The 13,306-nt window shown below is 25.2% G+C and overlaps 1 protein-coding gene across 1 annotated transcript in view; it reads right to left on the reverse strand.

Annotated features, from left to right (window-relative positions):
• Positions 1-13,306, reverse strand: part of LOC122501268 — a 162,740-nt gene that overhangs the window by 28,092 nt on the left and 121,342 nt on the right. The window contains exon 8 of the mRNA XM_043610607.1: positions 2,682-2,753. Coding sequence (XP_043466542.1) covers positions 2,682-2,753 — 72 coding nt within the window. The remainder of the gene's footprint in view (positions 1-2,681; positions 2,754-13,306) is intronic.

Raw genomic sequence — 13,306 nt, forward strand, 5'->3', positions numbered from 1 at the left:
CACGTCATTAAAATAATTTATGACATTTATTCGATAATGTCAGAACTGATACAAATCATTTTCTTTTTTGTAGCGGATTTTTTTTATTTAAGTCGCAATTTTTTTTTTGAAATTAAATCTGATTTGACATAATTGGTGAATTTAAATTTTGAATTTAAATTTTCTGTTTAATGGTATTCGGAATTTATTATTATTTTTAGCAAATAGGGCAAATGATAATGTAACTTTTGCTATTTACAATAAAGAAATATGTGCTAAAGTTTTAACAAAAAGGTAATTTTGCACTTTTTTGTTAATTTATTAATTAATTAATTATTTATTTAATTTTTTTGCAATTGCACAATTCTATATAAATTTTTCTTGTTATTTGCATAGTGAATTTTATTACTTCCGAAGTAAATTTAGTACCAATTTTTACAATATTTACATTGTAGTTAACGAAAATAAATTTTACTCTGGGAAATAGAACAAATTATGATAAATAAATTTTGCTACATTTGAAGTAAATTTTAATAATTTTAATAATTTTTACAATAAAATTTTCGTTTAAAGTAATTAAACATTAAAGTAATCTTTATTCCAAGAAATAGTAAAAATTAATTAATAAATTGACTTTAGGTAATAATTTTATTGAGGTAAATTTTACTAAACTTTGATAGCAAAAAACAATTTCAATTTCAATTTTAAAAAATTAAAAAAAAAAATAAAAAAATAAAAAAAAATAAAAATAAAAAAAAATAAAATAAAAAAATAAAAAAAAAAAATAAAAATTTCTTTTAAATAATTAAAAATAAGTGCATACAAAATTTTCATTGGCAGTAAAAAAGTAAAATTTGTTGTAAAAAAATTATAAAAGTTAATGACTAAATTTTACCATAAACGGAAGTAAATTTTATTAATGTTTTCAATAAAATTAGTTTAATTTAAATAAATAGAAATAAATAAAATTTCCATTGGAAGTAATGAAAGTGGAATTTATTCTGGGAAATTTTAAAAATTGATGACTAAATTTTACTGCATTCGAAGTAAATTTTACTGATTTTAAAAATAAAATTTTCATTTGAATCAATAAATGTGTAATTTACTCTTGGAAATAGTAAACATTGATGACTAAAAATAAATTCGAAGTAAAAACTTACGTTTTTTAAAAAAATTAGTTTAATTTGAATAAATAAAAATAAATAAATAAAAGTTTTCTTTGGAAGTAATAAAAGTAAAATTTATTTAGGAGAAATAGGGAAAATTAAAAGAACAAATTTTACTACATTCGTTGTAAATTTTACTAATTTTTATATGCTAAAAAAATGCGCAGGAGTTCTCGAAAGTTACGAATTTATACTTTAATAGTATGGTAAAAGTTACTTTTTTCATTTTTGAAATTTAAATCAAATTGAGAATTAAAAATTTTCAATTTAAATTTATTTCGAAATTTTATATGCTTTTAATATTAATTCAGTTGTGCTTTTGGGTCTTTTTAATGGCAATTTTTATTTCAATAAATTTGTTTATTTTATTTCATATTTTTATTTACTTTTGTTGTTTTTTTTATTTATTTTATTTTATTTATATTGACGGGATAAATTGTTTAAAATATTGTGAATAATAATTTTCATCTTGTTTTCATTTTCTTTTAGCAAAAAATTTTTTTTTTTTTTTGCGTTTTACAATTTAATCATACTTTTTTTAAAACATCCATAAATTTTATGATAAGATTGCCGCAAAAAAATTGTTGACCGAGTATTAAAAATACAATGACTCTGTACAGCTCCACAAAATCAACAATGAAACTTTAAACAGTTTAAACACGGTAATTAAAAAAGAGAGAAAAGAAGTTGAATGTACTTTTTATTTTTAAATAAATATTTATTATTCTTCATTTAATATTTTTAATAAATTATTTTTTATTATTTTTTTTTTATTTTTTATAACAGCGATAAGTTTTTCTAAAACAGCTAAAGTTGTAATTGAAACAACTAACAATTTTGCTGATGCAGTAAAATTTTTAGGTGTTTTAAATAAATTTTTTTATTATTTTTATGTAAAATAATTTTTGTTATAAAAAATAAAAATAAATAAAAATTGTTAATTATTTATTAGATTATTCAGATTTGTTCTCTCTCATTTATTATTTTTATACAAAATATTTTCTAAAATTAAAAAATAATAAATAAAAATAAAATTTTTTAAATAAAATATCCTTATATTAAATAGAAATAAAATAAATTTCCCCAAATTGTTTCGCACACTGAAATAATAAATTGCCATTAAAAAAAACAGCGCAAAAAAAATTTTGTTATCTTTCATTTGCATGTGCGGACATGTTTGTTTCGAGAACTTGACTCTTTTTTGCAATATGCATTTCGTTGACGATTTTTTATAACTGTTAAAGTTACGAAAGAGAGGATATGCGGAGTCAAGGATTTAAGAAAATTAGCTTTTTTTTTCTTTTTTTCGGCAGGTAGGCGTACATGTAACCTGCTTCTGCATTATTCGGGCCATTACCTCCTACGTATATATATATCCCATCTCACAAACCAAGTGCTGCGTAACGCATTAACGGAATGTAAATGAGAAAACGCGAGAAAAAGAATGGACGCGAAAAGAAAGAATGAAAGAAAGAGATATATATGTGTGTGTATGTGTGTGTGGAGAGAGAAAAAAAAATGAAGAAATTGGCTCACTTTTATCCGGTTTCTTATCCTCGGTCCCAAAGTCCTTTGCGATTTGTCTCACGGCGTCCACCTCATCCCGCACTGAAACACGACAAAACTTTTATTTTATTACCAGAGCAAAATGAGAGAAAAGAAGAGTATTTTTCAAACTTGTATATATATGTGTGTTTTATTATTTCACATATTGCTTTATCATATACGGAAAAAAAAATTGCCAGAGAAAAATATGAATATTTTTTTTCAAAAATAATTTATGACGATATAAAGTGGTTTTTGGGTCAAACTTTGCGAAATCACCCTCTCACTTCCAAAAACGAAGAAATTAATTTGAAAAAAATCAAAATTTGAAAATTGAATCGAGTAAAAATGAAAATAGAACAAAAGTCAGTCCTGTGTTGTAAAATAATTTTCTTATTTTAAAAGAAAAGGACAAATTGAAATTTAAATCCGCTTTGGTGGTTGAGTAAGGAATTTAATATTCAACATTTTAGATTCTAATAAAAATTCTATTTATAGCACTAAAAAAGATTTTTGGGTGGAAATTAAAATTTTTATTTTAAATTTTCAAGTAAAGCAATTTTTAAAAAAATAAAATTTATTTAGTTGGTGAAAATAGAAATTTTTTTGGAAAATGGAAATAATAAAATCAATTTTTAAGAAAAAAATTTATATTTCTATCAAAAAAATTTATATTTGTGCGCAAAAAATGAATTTTAGTTTCCAAAAAATAAATTTTCACTTGCAACACATAAATATCTATTTGTAACAAATAAGTATCTATTTTTAACAAATGAATATCTATTTGTAACAAATAGATATCTTTTTGCAACAAATAAATTTCAAATAAACATAACAATTTTTAATTGTAACAAGTGACTTTCTATTTCTAACAGAAAAATTCCATTTTTATACCAAATAAATTTTTATTGTTAAAAAATAAATTTCTACTTGCAAAAAATATATTTCTTTTTGTAACAATAAAATTTGCATAATTAGATGAATTTCAAAAGGTTTTAATTTGAAATTCTTAAAAATTTCATTTTTGAATGAATTTAATTAGAACTTTGAAAGAACTTTGATTTTCCAAAAATTTTAATAACTAAAATTCTTCTGAAATTAGTTAAATTTTTTAAAGATATATTTAATTAATTGTTAAAAATAATGGATTTACAGAAGAATTTTAGTTAAAAACACAAAAAAAAAATTAATTTTTGAGAAGTTACATGAACAATAATCTAGTTATCAATAATCAAGTAGAGCTTTACATGACTTTAAACTCGTTAACATACGAAAAATAATTTTTCTTTTTGCCGAAATAAGCCATTTGTTTGTTTAAAAAGTAAATAATTTGTTTATAACAAATGTAATTGTTTGTGCTAATAAATTTTTAAAATTTTTGAAAGAATGTACATATTATATAAATATTTTATGTTTAAAAAATGCATAAAATGTTTACAAATGTCAAAGAAACTTGATTATTGTTCATGTAATTGTTAATAACAATGGTAATTGTTAAATTCAAAATAATTTTTACCAAAATCGACATATATTACTTAAATAAACATAAATTTGTGTGAAAAAAAAAATTTTGTTATAAAAAAAATTTCTATTTGTTAATTAGTCTGAATTGGCATCTTTCTGCACCCAACCGACGATATATTGATAAATTTAACTAATTTCAAGAAGAATTTGAACTATTAATATTTTGAAAAAATCTAAGTTTTTTAAAGTTTCTAATTACATTGGCTTCGTCCATAAATTACGTCACACTTTTTAGGGGGGGGGGGGAGGGGTCTATGAAAATGTGACTAATTGTGACAAAGGGGAGGTGGGGACCTTTTATTTTGTTATGTCACACTTTATACTCTATTTATTATAATGAGAAAATTGTAATAAATAAAAATATCAAATATATTTCTTGTTTTTAAAATATTAAAAAATGTACTAATTATATAAGTAACTTTATTGTTGGGTGTACTTCCAAATAAGGGGGACCTCCGATTTTAATAAAACTTGGTATACCAACGTATTTTGATGCGCTGATTACGAAAATGATAATGAAAATTGTCGCAAATTTGATGTTCATGGTGAAAACCATAAAAAAACCATAAAATTCTGATTTTCTTGCGTATAATTCGTAAAAAAACGAAGGATATTATACTTCCGAAAAGCGCATGCCTCCGATATTAATGAAAGTTAGTATACTTACGTAATTTTGTGCCCTGATTACGAAAATCATAGTGAAAATTGGCGACTAGATCATCTTCATGGTAAAAACCATAAAAAACACCATAAAATTGTGGTTTTTTTGCGTTTAACTCGTTGGATTGGATTAATCATAATTTTTTGTGTTTAAAAATATTTGTAAATTTTTCTCTGCTTTTATATTCTAAAAAATCCAAGGTGGATGCCTCCTTTCTCCTCGAATTAAAAGCAGAAAAAAAATTTACAAATATTTTTAAACACAAAAAATTATGGAGGAGGGAGTCATCCACCTTGGGGTTTTCAGAATTAAATAGAAAACAAAAAATATCACAATTATCTCTCCAATCAATTAAATTTTGATAAAAAAAAAAATTTCCAACCGAAGGTGAATGACTCCTTTCTCCTCCATATAAGAGCAGAGAAAAATTTACAAATATTTTTAAACACAAAAAAATATGATTAATCCAATCCAACGAATTATACGCAAAAAACCACAATTTTATGGTTTTTTTTATAGTTTTCACCATGAACATCAAATTTGCGCTAATTTTCATTATCATTTTCGTAATCAACGCATCAAAATACGTTGGTATACCAATTTTTATTGAAATCGGAGGTCCCCCTTATTCGGAAGTAATCCACTTTATTTATGTAAAATTAGATATTGACAGTGATTCATTTTGGAAAAATTTATTAAAGGGGGGTTTACGAATTGTGACGTAATTTAGAGGTGTTACGTAGTGTGACAAAGGGGGGGAGGGGGTCAAAAATGGGCTAAAACGTGTGACGTAATTTATGGACGAAGCCATTCATTAAAAATTGAAAGTTTATGAAATTTCAAATTAAAGTCTTTTGAAGTTGATCTATTTTTGAAAATTGTAAACTCAATTCTTTTAAATGGCAATTAATATTGAAATATTTAAATAAAATTATTCAATAAATAATTTATAAATAACAATAATTTATTGTATGATTGTTTTTCAAGAATGAAGTTATTTAAAAAGAAATATTACTGTCGGAAATAGAAAAATTTGAAAGTTTTGTATTAGAATTCGTGGTGATTTCATAGCAAAAAAGAAACCATTTTCGATTTTTTCGGGCAAAAAATTGAGAGTTTCCGGGCAGCGATTTTTTCGAAATTGTGTAGGAATGTTAGGAGACTCACTCGGAGTCATTTCCAAAAATAAAATCCTTGGTCAATTCATAACTCTAATTTTTACATATGTTGTTGTCAAGTTGGTCTAGTTTGCATACATATTGACAACAACATATGTAAAAGTTAGAGTTATGAATTGACCAAGGATTTATTAAAGATTTATTAAAATTTTAGAAAATAATTGAATTCTTTTGTGAAATTTTATTAAAATTTGGAAAATAATTTAATTCTTTCGTGAAATTTTATTAAAATTGTTGAAAATATGAACAGTAATAATTAATTTTTTAGAATTATTAGAATTATTAAATTTTTTTTTTCAATATGTTATGTTTTTCTACACCCAATGGGAAATGCCAGTGTAGTGCCGATGTTCACCACTGGCATAGTACTCAGACGATTGTTCGGCGTATTATAGCCGAGCCTCGACAATTAGTGCTGGCGCAGTACAGAATTTTTGTTTCGCCAAAGCTTGGACAAGCCACGGCGGCAAGTGCTGGCTGAGTATAGAAAAATTGTTCACGACGCTCTTTGCCAACATTGCTTTTTTGACATAAACTTGAGAAAAATTATAAAAAAAGTTTTTGACTGTTTATAAATATAAATTTATTGAAAAAATTAATATTTCACTTTTCAGTTGTTCATTTTTTATTCTTATTAAATTCAATAATAACAATTTAACACAATTGTCTAATTTTGTAAATAATAAATTATTTAAACAAATTAAAATTATAAACAAAATTTAAACTTTAATTTCAATTATAATAATTTGGTTCCTATTAAAATACTATTATACTTCTTACTATGAATAAAAAATTATTAAAAAATTACCACGTAATTTAAGAATTACGTAAAATGTTAAATGCAATAAGTAAAGTAATTTAATTTAATTAATAAAAATTTAGTTTAATTTATTTTATTTCAATTTATTATTTCTAACGTATCCCTATTTTTTCTCATCTTTGACTCAATAATTGTATGTCTGAATGATACTGAGATATTAATACTTTTCTGTACACATGTGTCGTTAGCATAGTGGTTAGAGCGTTAGTCTGTTAGTCCGTAGGTCGTAGGTTCGATTCCCCTCATCAGCAATTTTGTTTATTTTCATAGGTTTGCGATATTTCTAGATTCTAATCGTTAGGTACTAAAATATGAAAATCTAATGCACACTTACTGTAATTGTTTATTATTTAATTTTTAAATGTTATAAACAATTTTTTTCTACTTCATTTACTATATCCGCATTGTTAGTCTCCATCTTTAATACAATTTCTTTAAGAAGAGAAATATTTTATGAATAATAACTATTTATTAATATTATTTACCATTTTGTTGTTAAATTATTTATAATTATGAATTTACGACTAATTAATAACAATACGGCATTTATTGCGGCAATATTCTCAGCCAGCACTGGTCCAGTGCTGCGCCAGCGCTGTCTGGCAGCACTGACAGACAGTACTTCGGCAGCGCCAGACGGCGTTATCATCCCAGTGCCATGCCAGTGCTGGCTCTCAGCCTTGCCGCCAGTGCTGCCAGTGCTGGCGCAGTACTACGCCAGTTGTAAATTTCCCATTGGGCACCTACAGATTGTATGTACGCCCAAAAATGGTTCGGCAGGACCGCGGGTATACAAATGTACAGAAATAAATAAATAAAATATATTTTTCTCGATTATAGAGTGATTAAAAATATTCTTTAAATCACAGGGATAACATTTGAATTCACTATTGCGGCATTAAACAATGTTGGCAGTTTATAATTCACCTAGGAAGTTTATAATTGAGAGGAAGACATAAAATAAAATTGAAGAAAGAACTCCATAGAGACGGATGGAAACAGGTCTCGTTATGAGCAGAGACTATAAAAGAGGTCGCGCGCGGTGATAATGAATCGAAGTAATAGTAATCGTTACGGCATATAGTGGACACAGCTGCACATTTGACTCCAATTGACCCTTTCTTATTAACCATCTTACTACGCATGTTTATATGTGCGTTATCGGTTCTCCTCGCGAGGAATTCTCGCGGCGACTCTCCTCACGTAAATACATACAAACCCATCGACGTTTCCGTATACAGATACCTATATATAAACAACAACCCTCTCTTCAGGAATTACCTGCTTCGCGTATACTTTGCTCTTTCTCTCTCTCCATTGCACTCCTAACAGCCTTTCATGCAGTCTTAAAGCAAACTCGTTATTTCCTTCAAATAGAAATTCAATTCATGTATACAGAAACTATAAAATTCAATTGAACCTGTTCTCTTAAATTGTAAAAATTGGGGAATTTTTTTTTATTTTTGCTTCCTCATGTGCAGGAAGAATTGTATTTTTCTTTAGTTTTTATACTTTAATAAAAATTGGAGAATATAAAAATACCGAAAATTGAAATTCATTTGTTTTAACTGTCAAATTCTCTAAATTTGAATTTTATTAAGAAAAGACGAAAAGTTCATAAATTGTATACGATATAATTTGGAGAATTTTAGAGAAATTACAAATGATTGTACAAATTCAATTATCTTAAGAAATAATTAAATTTTTCTTCGAAATTCAATTATTTTCAAAAAATTTTAATAACATTCTTGTCAAAATTCAATTATTTTAATGAATAACAATATTCATCACAAGAATTAAATTATTTTCAAAAAATTTAATAAAATTCTTGTCAAAATTTCAATTATTTTCAAAAATTTTCCTCAATTTAATGATTTTTAATATCTACTATTTGAATAAAATTTTTCAAAAAAATTCAATTATATTTAAAAATATTTTTATAAAATTCGTTGAAAAATTCAATTATTTTCATATAAATAACAATATTCATCAAAAGAATTCAATTATTTTAAAAATTAATAAAATTCTTCGCAGAAATTCAATTATTTTCAAAAAATCTAAAAAAAAATTGTCAACATTTCAGAAATGTTTATAAATAAATAGAAAAATTCTTCGATTCAATAATTTTCAGGAATTTTAATAAAATTTATTGCAAAATATAATTATTTTCATAAATAATAGTAATTATCACAAGAATTCAATTATTTTTAAAAGTAATAAAATTCAATTATTTTCAAAATTTTTTCTTAATTCAATGATTTTCGATATTCTACTATTTTAATAAAATTTCTCAAAAGAATTCCATTATTAAACAAAAACTTTTATAAAATTCTATACAATGATTCAATTTAAAAAAAAAATAAAAATTTAACAAGAATTCAATTATTTAAAAATAATTTTGACAAAGTTCTAAACAAATATTCAATTATTTTCTAAAATAAATGAAAATTTCACGGGATTTCAATGATTAAAAAAGGAATTTGCATAAATTTTTTCAAAAAAAATCAGTTTGAAAATTTTTTAATAAAATTCTTCACAATAATTCAATTATTTTTATAAAAAATAAAACTCGTTGCAGAATTTCAATTATTTTCAAAAATTTTGATAAAACTCATCGCAGAACTTCAATTCTTTTTAACACAATTTTAATCGAATTTATTTATTTATTGATAAAATTCTTTATGAGAATTCAATTTCAAGAAACATTTAATTATTCAATAAATTTTCTTTTTTGTATTTAAAATTTAAATAATTGAATTCTAGTAAAATTTTCTAATAAAAATTTATTCAAAAATGAATTTCGCTTAAAATTTTAGATAATAATGGAATATTAGAAGCAAAATAGCATGAATTTTTAGAAATAATTAAATTTTAAAAGGTTTGAAATTAAAATCTTTGAAAATTTGAGTTTTTTATACTTTTAAAATAAAAATTCTGTAGAATTAATTTTTTTCTTGAAAAATTTTAATTGAATTTTTTTTTAAATTACTTGAAGTGTGATTTTCTAAAATATATTTAATTGAAGAATTTACGAATAATTGAAATTTTGTAAAATTGAATTGTAAACAAATAAATTTGAAAATTGTCAAAGAACTTTTTCAAAAATTATTAAAAAATAATGCATTGATAGAAGAATTTTAGTTAAAAACAGGAAAAAAAAATTAAATTTTAGAAAAGTTACAAATTATTGCAGAAATTAAATTATTTTCAAGAGTAATCTATTTGACTCGAATTGGTTATATTTTTGTCAGTAATTGGTCCATTTTATCCCTCAATTTTTATAAATAGAAAAATGTACAATTTTTTGTAAAAGTCTTTATTAAATTGATCCTTTGACCAAAGCAATTCATTTTTTAATTTTTTTTTATTTAATTATGGAGTGCGAAGCCTGTAAATAATACAATAGAAACAGTGCTACTATTTGTAACAATTGCGAACATTTTTTTGATACCATTTTTTTATTTTAAAATTCTCCGATGCCCGATATTGAGTTAATATTTTTTTCGAATTTTTCTTCTTCTTCTTTTTTTGCAATAATTGTTTTGAATCAGTGAACTCGATGCATTGAGTATAATTTGTCAAGACGTGAACCCGATGTCCTTCGCGATGTATAGAAATTCTTTGCGCAGTGTATTTTTCAGCCGATGCGGAAATCTGGTCCCCAGGTTTTTCGAGTGCATTGACTTGAAGACTTAAAAGAAGCAAAACGAAAAGAAGATGAAGAAGAAGAAGATGAAAAAAAAGAGCGCACACGGCCATCGAACTCACAAGATTGAAGAATCGCGTAGTCCTTTTTTTTCCCTTCGCACATACACGGACTCTTTCCCGATCACATTAGTGCATTTATTTTTCGGCTTTCATATCTAATCCAATGTGCCACTGACCGATAAGAGTGTTACATTTGTGCATTTACCCTAAAGTGTAGAAACTGTAAATTTTTTTTTTTTTTTAATTATATTTCTTCGATAACATTTTTAACAAATTGACAATTTTTTTTCTTTTGGCAGAAAAAAATTGGGTCTCTGGAGTTAGCGTCGACGTTGAAAGTCGAAGAGAATTTTTATCGCTAGATCGAGAAGAATTTTAACAGTTTTTTCAATTATCGAAAAACAGTGATACTGATAAACAGTGAATTATCGAAAAAACAGTTTTTTTTTCGAAAAACAGTGACTTGAGTATTTTTTAAAACTTCCTGGTAGAATGAAAAAAAAGAGAAAGTGTTATTTTCGTCTCTAAAAACCCGAAATAATAGTTTGTGACGCTGACGGTTGACGCTAACTTTTAGGAAATTTTTTAAGATAATAAAATTTAATAATAAAGAATTAAAAATGAAGAAAGTAACAACAATGGTCCCCTAAACCCAGTAATAAAAAAAGGCATCTTTTCAAAAATGTTTGATTTTTTAAAAAAATTGTTTTTATCAAATTTTTTTGAGTAGAAAAAGGGAATAAAAGGAAAAGAGTAGAAAATCCTTTCGTTTAGTAGAAATAAGGAATAAAAGGAAAAAGTAAAAATACATTTTTTGGGGGTAGAAAAGAGAAATTCCATTTTTTTTGGTAGAAGAAGAGAATAATAGGAAGAGAGTAAAAAATCTATTTTTTGGGGTAGAAAAAGGAAAATAGAGAATAAAGTAGAAAATTTAATTTTTTGTAGAAAAAGGGAATGAAAGGAAAAGAGTAAAGTAAATATTTATTGGGGTAGAAATAGAAACAAAAATAGTAGAAAATCCATTTCTTTGGGGAAAAAGGGAATAAAATAAAATTAGTAGAAAATGGATTTTTTTTATGGAAAAAAGGGAATAAAAAGAAAAGAGTAAAAATTCTATTTTCTTTTTATTTGTAGAAAAAAGGAATTATGAATACAATAAAAAAGCCATTTTTTGGGTAAAAAAAAGGAAATAATAAGAGTAGAAAATCTGTTTTTTTTAATTTAAAACTAATTAAAAATTTTAATTTATTTAAAAAAAACTAAGGAGTAGAAAATTCATTTTCCTTTTTTTTGTAGAAAAAAGGAACAGTAGGAAAAGAGTAGAAAAGCAATTTTTTGCGTAGAAAATGGAAAAAATAGGAGTTAAAAATCTATTTTTTTAGGTTGAAACTAAAGATTATAAAATCCAGTTTTTTTTTTTTGTAGAAAAAGGGAATAAAAGGAAAAGAGTAAAGAAAATATTTATTGGGATAGGAAAAGAGAAAAAAATAGTAGAAAATCCATTTCTTTGGGTCAAAAGAGGGAATAAAATAAAATTAGTAGAAAATTCGTTTTCGTTTTTTGGTGGGAAAAGGGAATAAAAAGAAAAGAGTAGAAAATCTATTTTATTTTGTAGAAAAAAGGAATGATAGGAATACAATAAAAAAAAACCATTTTTTAGGGGGGGGGGTAGAAAGAAACGAGTAGAAAATTTATTTTTTCGAATTTCGATTAAAAGAATAAAGTAGAAAATCAATTTTTTTTGTAGAAAAAAGGGAATAAATAGAAAATACAAAGAAACAGTATTTTTTAGGGTAGAAAAAGGGAATAAATAAAGAGTAGAAAATCAATTTTTTAAGGGAGAAAAAAAGGGAAATAAAATAAAAAGAGTAGAAAACTTTTTTCCTTTTTTAGTGTAGAAAAACAAAAATGAAAATTCGTTTTTTAATTTCTGAACGTAATAAAAAGGAATAAAGAGAGGAGGAATTGGAGTGAGAAAAATAGGGGGAGAAAAGTAGAGTAAACAGAAAAATGATAGCAAAAGGAGAAGTAAAAGGAGAGATGAAGAGATAAAGGGAGAGAAAAGGAGTAATGGGAAGAGAATGTACCAGATAGAGAGGAGAAGGAGGACCGTAGAAGGTAATAGAAAGAGATGAATGATAGAGAAGAGAGGAGAGAATTGAAGAAAGAGAGAGAGAGAGAGGGAGAGGGTTAGATGGCAGGGGAAGACAAAGAGAGCAACAAAAGTAACAAGAGTAGCTTTCTGGCAAAGAGAGGTTGGGAGCGGGTGGCCTTGAGCAGGTCATCACCTCCGGCTGCGGCGGTGATGCTGCGCTGGACCATCTTAACTTCTTCTTCTTGCTCCTTGAACCCCGTCTTTCTTCTGCTTTATTCTCTCCTCTCCTTTTCTCTCCCTCTCTCTCTCTCTCTGTCTTTCCTTTTCCCTTTCTCGTTTTCGCTTCTTGCACGTACTCCTTCTCTCTTACTCTCTTTTTTCCTCTCTCTCTCTATCTCTTTTACCCTCTTTTTCTCTCTTATTCTATTTTTCCCTCTAACTCTGTTTTTCTCTCTCACTCTTATCCTCTCTTTCTTTCTCTTTGACTCTCTTTTTCCCTCTCACTCCCTTTTTCTCTTTTACTCGCTTTCTCTCTCTCACTCTTTGTCTTTTTCTTTCTGTCTCTTGTTTTTCCACTCTTTCTCTCTCCCTCTCTTTTTCTTAAAAATTAAAAAAGAGAGAGAAAAAATA

Source organism: Leptopilina heterotoma, unplaced genomic scaffold, assembly GCF_015476425.1.
Source record: "Leptopilina heterotoma isolate Lh14 unplaced genomic scaffold, ASM1547642v1 Lhet_103, whole genome shotgun sequence".
NCBI classification, from domain to species: domain Eukaryota; kingdom Metazoa; phylum Arthropoda; class Insecta; order Hymenoptera; family Figitidae; genus Leptopilina; species Leptopilina heterotoma.